Below are 14,989 nucleotides of genomic sequence, written 5' to 3'. Positions count from 1 at the left end.
TACTGTTTTCTTCATACAGAATTACTCAATGAATTTATTTCTAGATAGTTTATATTTTAGTGCTATTCTGAATGATTTTAATCTTCATATTTTCTAACTGGTTATCACTACTACACCAGAAAGCTATTAATTTTTGTATATGTATTTTCTGTTGAATCAACTAACTCAACTCTCATTTTTAAAAATAATTTTCCAGTTTTTCTAAATATCTTTGCTTTCCTATATAGACAATAATTTTAGCTGATCATATACTTTTTTGTCTCTTTTTTTCTATGTCTTACTTCTGTCCCATATATGAGTAAGTTGGCGTAAATGGGATTGTGAACAGCATTGTCATAATCCTGGTCTTAATGGAAACACCTTTACAATGAGAATAATAATTGCTGATTTTTACTGAGTGTTTTCTACATGCTAGCCACTTTGCCAAAGGATTTAGGTATATTATTTCCTTTAATTTTCAGAATCATTTTAGAGTAAAGTTACTATTGTGATCTCATTTTAAAGGTAGTGAAACTGAGGCTTTAAAGCAGAAATATATCCAAAGTTATCCAACTAGTCAATGGCAAAGCAGAATTCAACTTTACATTGGTTTGACTTCAGAGCTTATGTTTGTGTATAACTAATATTATATTCCAGAATTTCAAGTATGAGTTGGTGATAGGAGTTTTTAAGGATGACTAGGAGATTTTTTTTTTTTTTTTAATTTTTGATTGAGAAAGGAGATGGGAGAGAGAAGAATGGATTGATTTTAGGCAGATGAAACATAGACATAAAAAGTACAATAACAGTGCAAGAAAAGTACAACATAAGATGCTTCTCCACAGTTCCTCAAGTTACCTGTGAACACCAAAACCAATTACTAACAAAAATAGTATATTTCAAAGACCAATGCATCTAAGAGTTCATTATTATTCCCGCAAAAATAACAAAAGCTGTACTGTGTAACCTCTTGACCATTTCAGTTTCCAAAAATTTCTAAAGAAAACATTTGGTTTCGTTACAAATGTAACGCTGAAATTTTGATTCATCCAAAAGGTGGGACTGAGGTGATGCATGCTATTTAAGTCACATCTTGGCAAGGAGCTAAGTTGCAGGAGATGGTGTGCCTCCTTCTCCAATGTGAAAAAAGAAAAAGGAATCTAGCAATGTTTAAAATAAAGTCTTTAGAGTGTGACACAAAATTATGTATCTCTGCAGCATATCCCCAGAGAGTGGTAACTGTGTAATAGCCCTGCTGGATTCCCACCACTGCGAGAAGCCCATGCCTGAAGCCTGAGGAGAAGCATGGAGAAACATGAACATCTTGCTTTCTCACCAGACATTTTCATTGTAGGGTTAGGGAGGGGAACTCTTCCTCAGAAATGATTACCTAAAAGTTTTTAGCTTTAAATGTCACCCTTTTTTAGGAAGGGGACAATTGATTGAGGTTAATTAAGTATTAATTTAATAACAATTTTTTACAAGCTTCTGGAAAGCTTACCCTTGACCAGTGAAGAGAGAGGTAGCTGGATCTGAGCACACAAGCGCAGGACTGTACTTCGACTCAGGTTCTCGTCCTGGTTTTGCTGGGCAAGCCTCTTAAACCTGTCAGCCCTCAGTTTATACATTTGCCGATTGGTTATAATAACACGGTTGCCATTTCCTTCATAGGGCTTCTATGAGATTGAAAAAGGAGTATAAATGGATATGTGCTTTTGAAAACTGAAATACACTTGACATGTGTAAGGAAAGATCCAACAGTTTCCAGGATGCGCTCCCTATAGAGCAGTCCTATTTATCGCTCACCCGAACTCCTCTGAAAAAGACAAACGGTCATCAACAGTAATAGAGTTCTGCAGAGAGCCGGCCCGTTTCCATTTCGATTCAAAGCCCTGGAGGCAGCAAACTTTCAATCCAGGCACTACCCCCAGAGTCTCCAGTAAATTTGTCTGTTTCCCCAATATATGTGGTGAGCATTTGACCAGAAGCATCAGGCTATGTCTGATCAGATTAGCCTATCAGGCGGAGATAATTACCATTTAAAGTCTAAAGGAGAAATGACCTATTTTACACGGACTTTGAGAGAGGCACTAGGGAGAGATGTTGCGTGATTCCAGGACTACTTGGTAACTTAGCTTTGGTCACCACGTGGCTCCGTCTTCCCCTCAGTCCCTTTGGCCAGTCATTTCTTTATACACTGTACAGTGGCTCCGTGTACTGGGGACTGAACTTAAATTGAGCTTGAGACAGGGGCCATGGAGTGATTGAGGAGTGAATTAGATAGAAAATTGTGGCTTTTGCGCCCTAAGTGAGAATCACTGCATTCAACCAGCTGGTACAACTTGAGTATTTCTCACTTCTTTTGGCCTTTTTTTTCAACAGGGGAACTTGATGTAAAACACATTTGTCTCTTTAGAGTCCAGAGCTGCTTTTTCCCCCTCAACCTTCTTTTAAGATCTGCCCTTTACAGCTCGAATGTTCTGTAGCCAACATCAGCGTGGATTGTGACCTATGTAAGCCAATGCTCAAGAAAGAGTTCGAGAAGGGAAGAGTCTAAGACTTAAAGTCAATGTTCACTGGGCCCCCATCAGAATAATCAGCCGTGAATGTGGCACACAGGAGCACAGGATGCCGAATGTAAAAGGCAGAGACACCACAGGGAGAATTTGTTTCTCGTATTGGTTTTTGGGGTTTTACACAAAACTATTCCCTTCCCAAGAGGTGCTCGAAATTGAGTCAAATTTGAAAACTGTAAAATCCCTGGATGCATTTATTAGCGTGTGTTCATTCATGCATAAGCACAATTGGTTGTCCTTGAACAGGCAGATGAGGGCACTGGTTATACACGGCGAACTTGATTTCAACACACATGACTTAAGCCTGCCCCGTGCCTGGTACTATGCTAGGCCCTGAGAGAAATAGGAAAATGAATAAGATTCAGATTCTGGCCTCTAGGGATTGATACATAACTCTGATCCAAGACAATGTAAGAAAACTCCTAGAAGAGAGACATCAAATGCTGTGGCAGCCTCCCTAACACATCTACAACTTTTTAAAATAAAGCCCCATGAGCATGCATTAGGTTAAGGATATGGCAAATGCCTCAGCAAGGCCTCCTGCTCCATTCACAACCTGAAGCTACCCAGATGGAAGAGCCTCTCCCAGCATCACTGCCCATCACACCCCTTGACACAACAAGCCACCCTCCATCTTTCAAACATGTGCCAAATGTCTACTCTTCTAATTCTTTGTTCACAAGCCTCCCTCTGACCAGAGTGACTTTTCACCCTCTTTACCACCTACAAAGCCCTTACTCTTCCCCTAAGATCCAACTCAGTCATCTGTAGGGTGAAAATGAACAAGGAGATGTCATCCCAAGGTCTCTCCCAGCCTTTTATGTCAACGATATGTGAATTTAAGACGTGCATCCAACAGTCCACATTCCTTGAACCATGAAGCCATTCCTGATGCCCTGGGGCATGATTCCTTTTGCTCCTCCAAACCTGCATCCCACATGCTCAAACTGCTACCAGAGCATCGAACATACTGAACTGTCATTGACTATTTATTCTTTCATCCTTCCAAGTAGAGTGGGTTCAACTAGAGGGCAGGATCTGCATCTTATTTCATTTTTATTTTCTTTAACAAGGAGTTACATGACCATAACTATGCGTCGACCACTATTTTTAAGTGCATTACATGTATTTATCCATTTAATCCTCACAACAAACCAATGAGATAGATTATTGATACTATCATTATCTCATTTGGCCCATGAAGGAAGTGAGACATAGAGTTTAAGTAACATGCTCAAGGTCATACAGCTGGTAAGTAGTGATCCATGATACGAGCCTGGCTCTTAGTGCTACCTCATGCTGTTTTTACTTATCTTTGTACCCTCAGGACTTTGCCCAGAGGTCTAGTATTTAGAACGTGGAGCTCAATAAATGTGCAGTAGCTGATTAAATAAATGAGCAGATGACCGCTACTGGTTAGCCCTGGCTAGATCCTCTTGAAAAGTTCTAGACTATAGAAGCTAAAGATAATTAGTGTATATATATATATACACTAATATGTATAAAATGGATAACTAATATGAACCTGCTGTATAAAAAAAAAAAGAAGCTAAAGGTAATGAGCAGATTTGGAGAAGCTTCACAGAAACTCAAGAAGATGGAAATGAAGAATTATACCTAAGGATTTAAGTTGCTTAGCCTTGAGAAGCAAAAGCTGAAGGCTGCTTTCATAATGATCTTCAAGGCCAGGAAGGCTGATTCCTGAGGACAGTGACTGAGCTGTTTTTCCCCACCTCCAGGGAGGATGAAGGAGCAGGTACTGTCCTCAGCTGCAATGGGAGCGGTTTAAATCCACCACAAGGAAGAATTCCCTTAGCTTAAGAATCATTTGTTAGACCCAGGGATGAGTTATGGACAGAAGCTATAGAAGGTCATCTGTCTTCAGCATTTTGGACTTGCTTCTGCTCAGAGCGAGGAACACAGAGGGTGAAAACAAACAATGACATGTCATCTCAAGGTCTCTTTGAGCCTTATAAATCGATGACATTTGAATCTAAGAAATACGTCACTTTACCTTCCTGGACCAAATGAATGAATGAATGAATGAGTCCCAAATAATTTAAAAGGCAACAAAAAATTATAACCAGCAGAAAAAGAGGTCTTCTCAAACATACTACTGTGCCAGAAATGTAACAATAGAAGAAAAACAGAACTTGTTTTCTGATAAACCTAAACTCTTACAGTTTCTACATTCAAACCATTTCTTGCTAGGTCCATCATACTCCTGACATAAAGTTAGAACTGGTCAGTCTATATCCTCGGGTAATGCTTTTACCCCATCATCACAGTTTGCTCATTTGATAGATGACATTAGTATCTTGAAGCAGATTTCTCTAAATATCACGTAAACTCAAAATACGAACCACTATTCCATCGATACCAATGTAAGGTGTATCCAACATAAAGAAATGAATCCTTTCCTGAGAGGAGGAAACAACCTCACACATACTTTTTTCCCTTCCTACATGGAAACTGAAACACAAAATAGCAATGGAATTGGAAGGGAAGGTAGAGAGTAACATGAAGCTATTTTTGTATTTGGTATTATTTCAGAGATACAATTCTACTTTATTTTCTGTTATTAGAGATAAAAATCTTACATTCTGTCTAATGCTTTACATTAGACAAATTCTTTTAAACACACATTATTTTACCTGGGAAGTGGGTATTTTGTTTTGTTTAAAGAGGACGAAACATCTCAGAAGAGGGACTTGCCTGAGGTCACACATCTAAGTCTAGTTGTCCCTCCCCAGTCAGGCCCTCTAGTTTCCAGGCCTATCATCTCCCAACATCACGGACTGCTGGGCACTGGACTGGCCTTGCTAGAGGCCTCCTTCACCATATGCAACCTCTTTTGGGAGCTATGAAGTTGGCCTGTCCCACCTTGAGAAACTCAGGCCAATAACCTTAGGGGACCCATCGAACCCAGAGACACATACAAGAGACTGTTCTATCTGTCCCGAGTAGAGCATCTCCACCACCAGTGAAGCAGCAGAGCCCGGATTCTAACTCAGGGTTTCACTACTTGCAAATTGCACTCCTTAAAAACCCAGCTCAAATGTCATCTACTCTGTGAACTCATCCCTGGCCCCTAGCTCCATGCAAACGGACATAATCCTAAGTGCTTTCAAGCTCTGGATCCAGGCTGCTTTGGCCTAGGCTCCAGGGACTGGTTAAGTGATCTTAACCTCTCTGAAACTTCCTCACCTACACCTACACCATGAGGATATGACTCGTATCTCTCTAATGCCGCGATGGTGAAGATTCTGTGAGTTCATATGACAAATGCTTAAAAAACAGCTCTTGGCACAAAGTAAGCTCTTGGTAATTGTTCAGTATTCTTGATATTATTACCTTCTCTGGGTTTTCTGAGTCCTCATGAGGTTTTGTTTATCTTTCTGGTATAAAACACTATATTATTCATATTTCTTATAACTCTCCTCCACTATTTTGTTAGTCATTATCCAGCCCATCATGAGCCGAGAGACCACCTTCTTTTCTGGCAATCTTTTCAGGTGATGTCACTGATATCCACTTAGCCACCCTAAAGAGTCATTGGACTCTCAACACCCTCATTCCCTGCATCAATCGATCACCAAATCCAGAGGCCCCTGTCCTCTAGATTTTTCCGAATCTACCCTTCCATCTCCATCTTACTTCCACAGTCCTGCCAGCCCTCATTTAAAGTGGTGAAGCAGCTTCTTAACTGGGTTTCTGGCCTCTAGTCTTGTTACAGTCTAATTTATCTTCCACACTGAAGCCAGAATGATGTCTTTAAAAAATGTTGATCCCTATCTTATGCCTCTGTTTAAAGCCCATCGATGGCTCTCCACTGCTGTTTGAAGCTGTTTGGTCTGACCATGCAGGAACTGTCTCCTTCCTGCCCCTTATCTGCATCACTCCTGCCTCACCCTGAAAGGCTGGCACCAAAAGACAACTGGCTCCTCCTGCCTCTGATATGTTCTTTATTTTGGCCTAAACACTCTTCCGAGTTCTTTGTCTGGCTTAAGTCCTTCTCTTTGTTTAATTAGCACCAGTATCACCCCCTCCATGGAACCCCTTAGACGGATCAGAGGCCACTCCTCAGTGCTTCCGTGATACACGGAGCGTTCTGTGGCTATTCTATAATCATGATGACCTGCTGTGCTCTCCCCACCATGACCTCAAGTTCAAGGGCAATGTCTCCGGTCACTGTCTCACTCACATAAGTATGGGTGTGCTTTGCACACAGTACCTATTCAAAAAAATGCTAAATGGCTGATCTCATTAAATAGGTAATAGATCCAGATGACACATATACTGCACACTATGGGGCATTAACAGTACTTAACTGAAGGATTCTTCTAAGGGCTTTTCATGAATTGACTCATTTAATCCCCACAACAACCTTAGAACGTAGCTGGGATAATTATCTCTGTCTTATAGGTGAGGAAACTGAAGCACAGAGAGGTTAGAAATGTTACCAGTGTGACATAGTTAGAAATTGATGACACCAAGGTTGGAACCCAGAAGTCTGACTCTAGATCCCATGTTCTTAACCTTTATGCCATTGTTCCTGTCAGATATGGGTACCATGATAAATAAAGATATCTAAACAGACACAGATAATATATTCTAGTTCCAATTCTACAGGTGGGAAAGTTGAGACATTGGAATTTCATGGAGAAGCGATCCAGGGAAACAGAAGAAAGCTAAACAGGGAGATTACCATCTTTGCTCCTCACTAACCAGCAGTAGAACTCAGCTCAGTCAGCCTTGCTCAGCCTTAGTTCTTCAAGTCTAAAATCAGGGCCTTGGGGCCACATTACACCTTAGCTTTTTTCCAGATCAAATTTGCAATTCCCTTCAGTTAGGCAAACATCATCAGGGTTAAGTGTGTGTCAGGCTCAGTGCTAAGGGCAGAGACACAGAGACAAACGAGATGTGTCTCTGCCCTTGAGGAATTTGTCTTCTTGTGAGGGAGATGGACACAGACAGACAACATTGACAGAGGAGTTCACAATGGCCACACCACTATTACAATGGTTATTTTCAAGGGAACCACCCCAAGATAAAACATTACCCAGAAGTGAGCCATTTGCCCCTCCATAATGTCTTTCAACTGACCATTGCCCAGAGCAATGAAGCATTGGTGTCTCCTCCCATCCTCTCTCCAATGCCCTACTCAAGCATAATCACCTCAGTTTACAAGTGAAGAAGCAAAGGCGCTGCCTTAAGTAAGTTTGCCAGTAGCCCAATGGTTACTTGGTGGCCGAAGCCCCTGCCATTTTGGTTCCCAGCTTCTCCCAGAGCTGAAGTGGGCCATGGGCAACAGGAGCATTAACCCTGACACAGCTGCTGTTGGTTTTCCGGTACAGGTTATAAGCTTAAAAGGATTTTTAGATTTACAGTTGATTCTAGAAATTGCATCTAGCTCATTTTCAACTCCATGGGTAAGCTGGTTCATTTAAGGCAAACAGCATCCAATTAAAATACATTCTGGAGAAATGAGTGAGCAAGGCATTTTTGCCCAACTCTTAATTTATTTACAAAAAAAAAAAAACACTATCGGGATTTCTCAAGGACCAAATCCCATCACAACATTGTGAGATGAGATAGTTAAAATATGTATGATCAAAACGTAATTTGAAAATACACTCTGAGAGGCAGCCTTGTATAAGAGTACAGGATTTGGGGCCAGTCTGAGTGGGCCCACATCTCTTTTCGTCATCTCAGTAGGTATGTAACCTTGAGCATGTTCCTCAGTTTCCTTGAGCTGAGCCTCAGTTTCCCCATCTGTATAAGATGAATAAATAATATCTGTCAGAGTACTTGTAAGAATTAGAAATGCAGCTTAGTGCCTGGTAGAGAGTAAGGGTTAAAAAAATCAACTATTAAAAAACATTTTATTAAAGTCTTAATGATTCAGAGATTGATTATTCCATTAGAAGATCGTCACGCTTTTTCCCTTTCTTTCTCTTTCTTCCTGCCTGCCCACGTCACAGCTGCTCATAAGCTATTATTCCATTAGATAAAAAATGAGATAAAATTCAATTCAGATGGTACAGCAAAGTGGGAAAACCACAGGCACTGGAGTCAAACAGGACTGGACTTGAAGACTGGATGGCTTTGGACAGGTTAGGTCTTAATTTCTTCATCTGTAAAAGGGGGTAATCATATGTACCTTCTAGGCTTCTTAGGAATGTTGGAGTGTGTGTATGTGGACAAAATATTTAAACTAGGAACATGAAATCCAAATGTTTCTGTAAAAAAGCATGTGTCCTATCAATGGTAGCGTCCCATGAACCTTTAGGTTAGTCATTTCCCAAAAGGCAGATAATGAAAATGTTCTCTCTGCTCCTTGCCTCCAAAGATGCGATCCTGTTCAACACACACACACACATGCACACACGTGTGCACGGGCGCACACACACACACATGGAACACTGTGATTGGTAAATAGTAGTTAGTTAGGTAAAGAAGTATTGAATCAGTTTCTACAAGAAATGTAGTACTAAAGCTAAATTGAAGTTTCAGTATCAATCACAGTTTGTTTTTAAATTGTCCCCAACTCCATCACTACCATGGAGGGTCAAAAGAAGTCACTCTCACGACAAAGGTCTTACATCTAATGCCATCAAATTTCATTGCCTCCTTTAGGGACAACTTAAGTATCAGCTGAAGTGGGGTGACTCCGTGCATGTGGGGACCCAGCATGGCAACACAGATGGCTGGACAGGGTGGGCAGCAGGCAGGCCTCACTGTGGGTAGAGCTCCAGAAGCAGAGTAGCAGGGGCTGACACACCGTGACACACAATGCCACGCATGGCCAAGAGTCAGGGAGGCCAAATGGGAGGCTGGGATGTCCTTCCCATAACCGTGACCTCCAGGAGCTATAGGGAGAGCTTCGGTTACCATAATGGAAATGGCAAGGGTCAACTTGAACACAATCACATCTTTGGAGGCAAGGAGCAGAGAGAACATTTTCATTATCTGCCTTTTGGGAAATGACTAACCTAAAGGTTCATGGGACGCTACCATTGATAGGACACATGCTTTTTTACAGAAACATTTGGATTTCATGTTCCTAGTTTAAATATTTTGTCCACAGAGATCTCTGAGTCATCTCCTCACATGCTTCCTTCCTTCCTCCTCCTTTGAAATGAAGACTATATATAAGATGCCAACTCTCTAAAGGAAAACACATAAACAAAAGACAAAAATCCGAAAGTCACATCAATATACCATAAAATATCTGAATATTTGTTTGGAACCCCTGGGGACCTACCACGTGACATTCTCAAAGTAGCATGCAGAGATTTATTTGTATGCCTTCCTGCTTCCTAAATAACACTCCCACTCAAAGTGGAAGGACTCCAATTTCATGACAGGCTGGAGGAGGTTATTTTCTGAAGCTCCTTACTTAACATCACATGGCTTAGAACAGAACATACCTGTCAATATCAGTATTACATTTCACTGAAATTTCAATCGCAAAGGAGACTCTTATGAAAAGTTTCCCTCCTTTTATAAAAAGGGACAATTTTTAAAAATTGATGTTGAAAATCAACTCATCCTGAATCACCATTTTTGTAGGAAACTGTCTGCTATAGACAAAATGGAAAATCACAGTTGCACTTTATCCAACACCACCCATAAGAAATGCTTCATGCACGGAAGTGTTCTTTTTCCATAAGGAGCAGCATTAGAAAAAAAACACCAAACCTCTGGCATCACTCTTCAATATTGTTGTCTAATTAAATGGCAATGGAGTGGATGCGTAAACATATGCATTAGAGGTGTGTAATGTGTAATGTGAAGAAGAGTAATCAAAGCCATTCAACAGGATTTAGGAAGGGATTTCAGTTGGCAGCTTATGAGACAGGAGCATATAATTTTGCTAATTTGAAATAGGTATTGTAACGTATAAACATTATTGCTTTGCATATTTTAATGAAAACTGCCTCTACACCAAAATGAATCCTTTAGCTTGAACTTTCTGCATACCACAGAGCTTCTACCTATTATGAGTTCAGCATAAATAAGAAAGGCACGCAAGCCGCATTAAAAGAATGGTCACCTCATTAAAATAGGTTAAAACCAAGCCCCTTATTCCAAGCTACTATAACACTATAAAGTAAGTCTGGTGACAGGTGTTGTATTAAATTTTTATGTTGCAATGAACTTGAACTCACACAAACCAAATCTTCATGCTTCCTTTGATATACACCTGCAACTTGTTAATTCAAGGGGCTTTATTAAGAAAGTATAAATTTAGCAACATCTATAGATTTGTAAAACTCTATTAGCTTGCTCAAGAATCTAGAGGAAATTCATTTGGAATCTTATTTGCATGGTTTACAAAGAAATGAAAACTAATGATGACTTTTCCCAAATGGATGTGTCTGCAGATAATGCATTTGTGCAAACAGACTGATGTCAATTACCCAGACTTGAGCTAAAAGAGTTGAGAGAGAGCTCTGGGTCCATCTGGGGCTGAGGACATCACTTACCTGCCAGCTCGCTTCTCGCTGAAGTCCTTTTTTCCAGTCTTCTTCCAGCCTGGGGGAGGTCTCATCCATTGCTGGTGCTGCTTGCACAAACTGGATTCGCCAGTGGCTGTTACTCTTTCGTTGCAAGCCTTTACCAAAGCGGCAGCGAGGGCAGTTCAGGGGCAGACTGTCATGGAGAAAATGCCATGCCAGAGGATGAGGGATCAGGCAGGAAGAAGCCACGCGGGAACAAATTTGGGATACACGGGGCTACCCTGACAGCTGCCAAACGGCCAGGCAAGAGGCCAGCTCAGCCACTGAGCGTCCAGAGATTAGGAACAACCAAGCTCCAGGGCCAGTGGACAATGGGTCATTCTTATGTTTCTGGCATAAAGGTCAGAGGAGGGAAGTGTGAAGGCATGCTCTATGACCTAGAAATATGCATATCTATGTGTGCACCTGTCTTTTCCTCACACACACACACACACACACACACACACACACTCTCACAGCAGGATTTGCATTGTTCTGCAGGGTTGCATCAGTGGGCCGGAGTATCCTAGAAGAAATAAGCTACTTTACATAGAAGCAACACATTTCATGTGAGCACATCTCCCTCAACACCGGATGAATCACTCAGCAGCCAGTAAACATGAATAATAGCAAGTCCCTTTGGGGGAAAATAGACTTTTCCTATAGTCGAATCCTGAGTGTCTACAGTCTCTGGTCTCCCCCCTCTAGGAAGTTCTGTGGCAGGCGTTTAAACTGAACATGGACCTCAACCCTTTACCCAAACCATTAGCCAAAATGACCAGAGGCTTCAGTTTGGATGGACTTCTCAATATTTGGAGCTCAACGAAGCCAAACCCAACCAAACTGTGCCCTGTTCCATTACTATTTCTCACACAGAATGATACTCCCTCCTGCTCTTCAAAACTGATCACCTACAGTTTTAAGAGAGGCACTACTGCCAATGGCACCTGCTTCTTTCTGTTGAAACAGTGGTTATCAAACTTGGCTTCACAACAGAATCAACCGGAAAGATTGTGAAAATACTGTTACAGGAGCCTCACCCCTAGACATTCTGATTTAATTGGTCTAGGATAGGGCCCAAGACACTGCTATATTTTTTTAAATCCCACTGGATGATTCTATTGAGTGGCCAGGATTAGAATCACAAAACTCAGTGTTGAGTATCATTTAAGGTTTCTCTAATCTAATCACTCAGCTGATGCCTGAATCCCCAAGATCCTGCCAATACCCATGTGAACAATGTTCTTACCACCAATGACAGTAAACTCACTACCTCCCAAGACAGTCCAATTCCATGGTTAATTGTTCTGTCCCACAGTGAATTGATATCCTTCTCCCTGCAACTTCCATGGCTGTACTGTTTCTTAATTCCATAAAGAATACTACAGCCTATTCCGTAGGACAACCTTTCAGAGATCCAAAGACAGTAGCAGCCCATGCCCTCAAACCACTGCTAAAGTGTCTCTTTTCCAAGTTAGATCTTGCTAGTTTCTTCAGCAAACCATGGAAGATGGTTTCAGGTAAACTCTCCATCCTGGATGCCAGCCTCAAAATATATTTCACTATCTCTAGTGATAGTGATTCTAATATTCCAGAAGTGATTGTAATATCCCCGCTATGGTCTATCATTGCACATAGAGCCTAATAATCACATGCTTTATTTTAAAAATCCTCACACTAACAACCAACATAATAATAAGAGCAGCCAGCATTTACTGAGCATGGACCTACACACCCGGTATTGCAAGTACTTTATTTACCTTACATCATTTATCCTTTATGAGTATACTGTGAAGTCATCATTTTGCTCCTGATTTACAGTGAAAAGTCCAAGACAGACAAAGATATTTGTCTAGGTGATGGGTCAGAGGGTAGCCCAGATGTGACCCCAAGGCCTGCGTTCTCCACCTCTACTTTATGTTAGTCAGTCCCTTTCACTGATGCAGTCCCAGGCCCCATTGGCTATTTTGACAACCGCACCTCACTGATATGGGTCACAGTCAATTAGTACACTGAGGTTTGCTCTCATCTTCAGATTATATATGAACATGTTATGTAGGCTACAAATTGCCATACAGGCCTAACTTGACATTGTTATCCCTTTAATAATTACAAGACTGTACCTTCCACCTCTAGCAAAGCAGAGAAATGCAAAATCGCTCCTTTACTTGCTCACCTCCTCTCTTTCATCCATAATATTCAGATGCTTCTTCAGAGGTTACCCTGAAGGGTAAGAAAGAAAGGCCAGAGGAGAAAGGGTCCAGAAAATTTCCCCAGAGACTAGACTCAATGGAAGCCTCACCAATCACCTGTTCTTCCCCATTTCCTCTAAATTCTATCAAGAGCACTCCATAAGGAAAACTGGGGGCAATTAGTTTTACCAGTTGAATCACATCATCTTCAAGGTAGCTGACTCAGTTCTTATGGAAGGCAGTACACAAAGTGGTTGAACAGATAGCCTTTGGAGTCAGACAGACCAAGGTGTGAGTAGCAGCTCCATTATTACCTGGTTCTATATCCCTAGGCAGGTCACCTAATACTTCTGAACCTTAGTTTCTATGTCTGTAAAAGGGAAGTATTATTGTCTCAAGCATATTTTTGTTCATCAATATCTGATTCCCATTTGTCCGAGGGACACAGCAAGATGGCATTTCCTTAAACCCCCTAAAATTAGCCTTAATCACATGTCTTGTTTCGGCCAATAACATGTAAGAAAAGTGATGGCTATCACTTCTCAGAGGGAGACCTTAATCACCAGCTCTTGGCTCCTAGCCAACTCTTCCCCTACTGCAGTGATTGCATATGTTGATAAGACATGCCTTAACATCGAAGCGGACTAGAATGCTGAGCCAACTCATGGAGGACAGCTGTCCTGGAGAGTCACCTGGACAAACAACAGGCATTATGTGAACAAGAAATAAACCTCAGGGTTATTTGTTTCCACAGCGTAACCTAGCCTACCCTGACCAATACACTGTCCTTACCATAGAGTCATTATAAGAATCAAATGAAATAATCTCACTAGAGCATTATCATGAGCATCGAGTAAGTCTGCAATATTATTTTATTTTAAATAAATTCCATTACAAGTCAGTCTGTTCTACCCACGTCCCACATAATCCACTATTTCCTCCTTCTTTTACAGCCTGGGTTTTTCCTGCTCATAAGATAGTAGCATTAAGTGTGGCAATTTCCATAGATGATGTAGAAATATGAATTTTAAAAAGGAAGGGTAAAAGTGTTCAATAATGCAGCGTCACTCTGTCTCGGAAAGCAAACTCAGAATAGCATGACTTTAATGCCACTTATCATTTAGCAAGGAAATTAATGAAAGCAAAATGAAGCCTCAAATACTAAATGTAGCTCAGTATGAATTCACTACTGATAAAATAAAGTACACGCCTTCAAAATGTAAACATAATGAGAACATACAGGAATACGGGAGCTTATTAAATAGCATAGCTTTTATTCATGATTCTTAAATCAAGCAATCAAAAAAGAATTCATTTTGTTTCTTTCTTTGTAAATATTTTCATTAAAGGAAGGTTCAACTATGAAAATAAAGTGTAAGGAAAGCATATATAACACGTTAGCCAAATTGCAACGCTGACATTTCAAGACACAAACTCAAACCTGCTTTGGGACACCGCTGGGAGAGTCTTTTTTCTTTTTTTTCTCAATGTTTTGCAAATGCAAATGCTAAAAACTATGCCCTGTGTCATGAGTTGAATTGTGTCTTCTCAAAAAGATAGGATGGAATCCTACCCCTAGAACCCCAGAATGTGATCTTATTTGGACACAGGGTCTTTACACAGGTAATCAAGCTAAAACAAAGTCATTAGGGTGGGTCTTAATCCAACCTGACTGGTGTTCTTATAAAAAGGGGAAAATGTGGACACAAAGACAAATGCACACAGGTAGAAAGCCATG

General features: G+C 40.8%; 1 protein-coding gene across 2 annotated transcripts in view; it reads right to left on the bottom strand.

Moving 5' to 3' along the window:
* The window catches only part of PPARGC1A (PPARG coactivator 1 alpha), a 466,423-nt gene that overhangs the window by 287,446 nt on the left and 163,988 nt on the right, over positions 1-14,989 (bottom strand). Inside the window, exon 1 of one of the 2 annotated variants that reach the window (XM_082389214.1) lies at positions 11,048-11,857. The exons of the other annotated variant lie outside the window; for it this stretch is intronic. Coding sequence (XP_082245340.1) covers positions 11,048-11,116 — 69 coding nt within the window. The 5' untranslated portion in view covers positions 11,117-11,857. Of the gene's footprint in view, positions 1-11,047; positions 11,858-14,989 lie in introns of those variants that run through there. 2 annotated transcript variants of the gene reach the window in all.

The sequence above is a fragment of the Balaenoptera borealis genome, assembly GCF_965194805.1.
Source record: "Balaenoptera borealis genome assembly, chromosome: 4".
Lineage (NCBI taxonomy): Eukaryota > Metazoa > Chordata > Mammalia > Artiodactyla > Balaenopteridae > Balaenoptera > Balaenoptera borealis.
The sequence above is the reverse complement of the archived record's forward strand: the minus strand, read 5'-3'. Positions and strand labels throughout refer to the sequence as shown.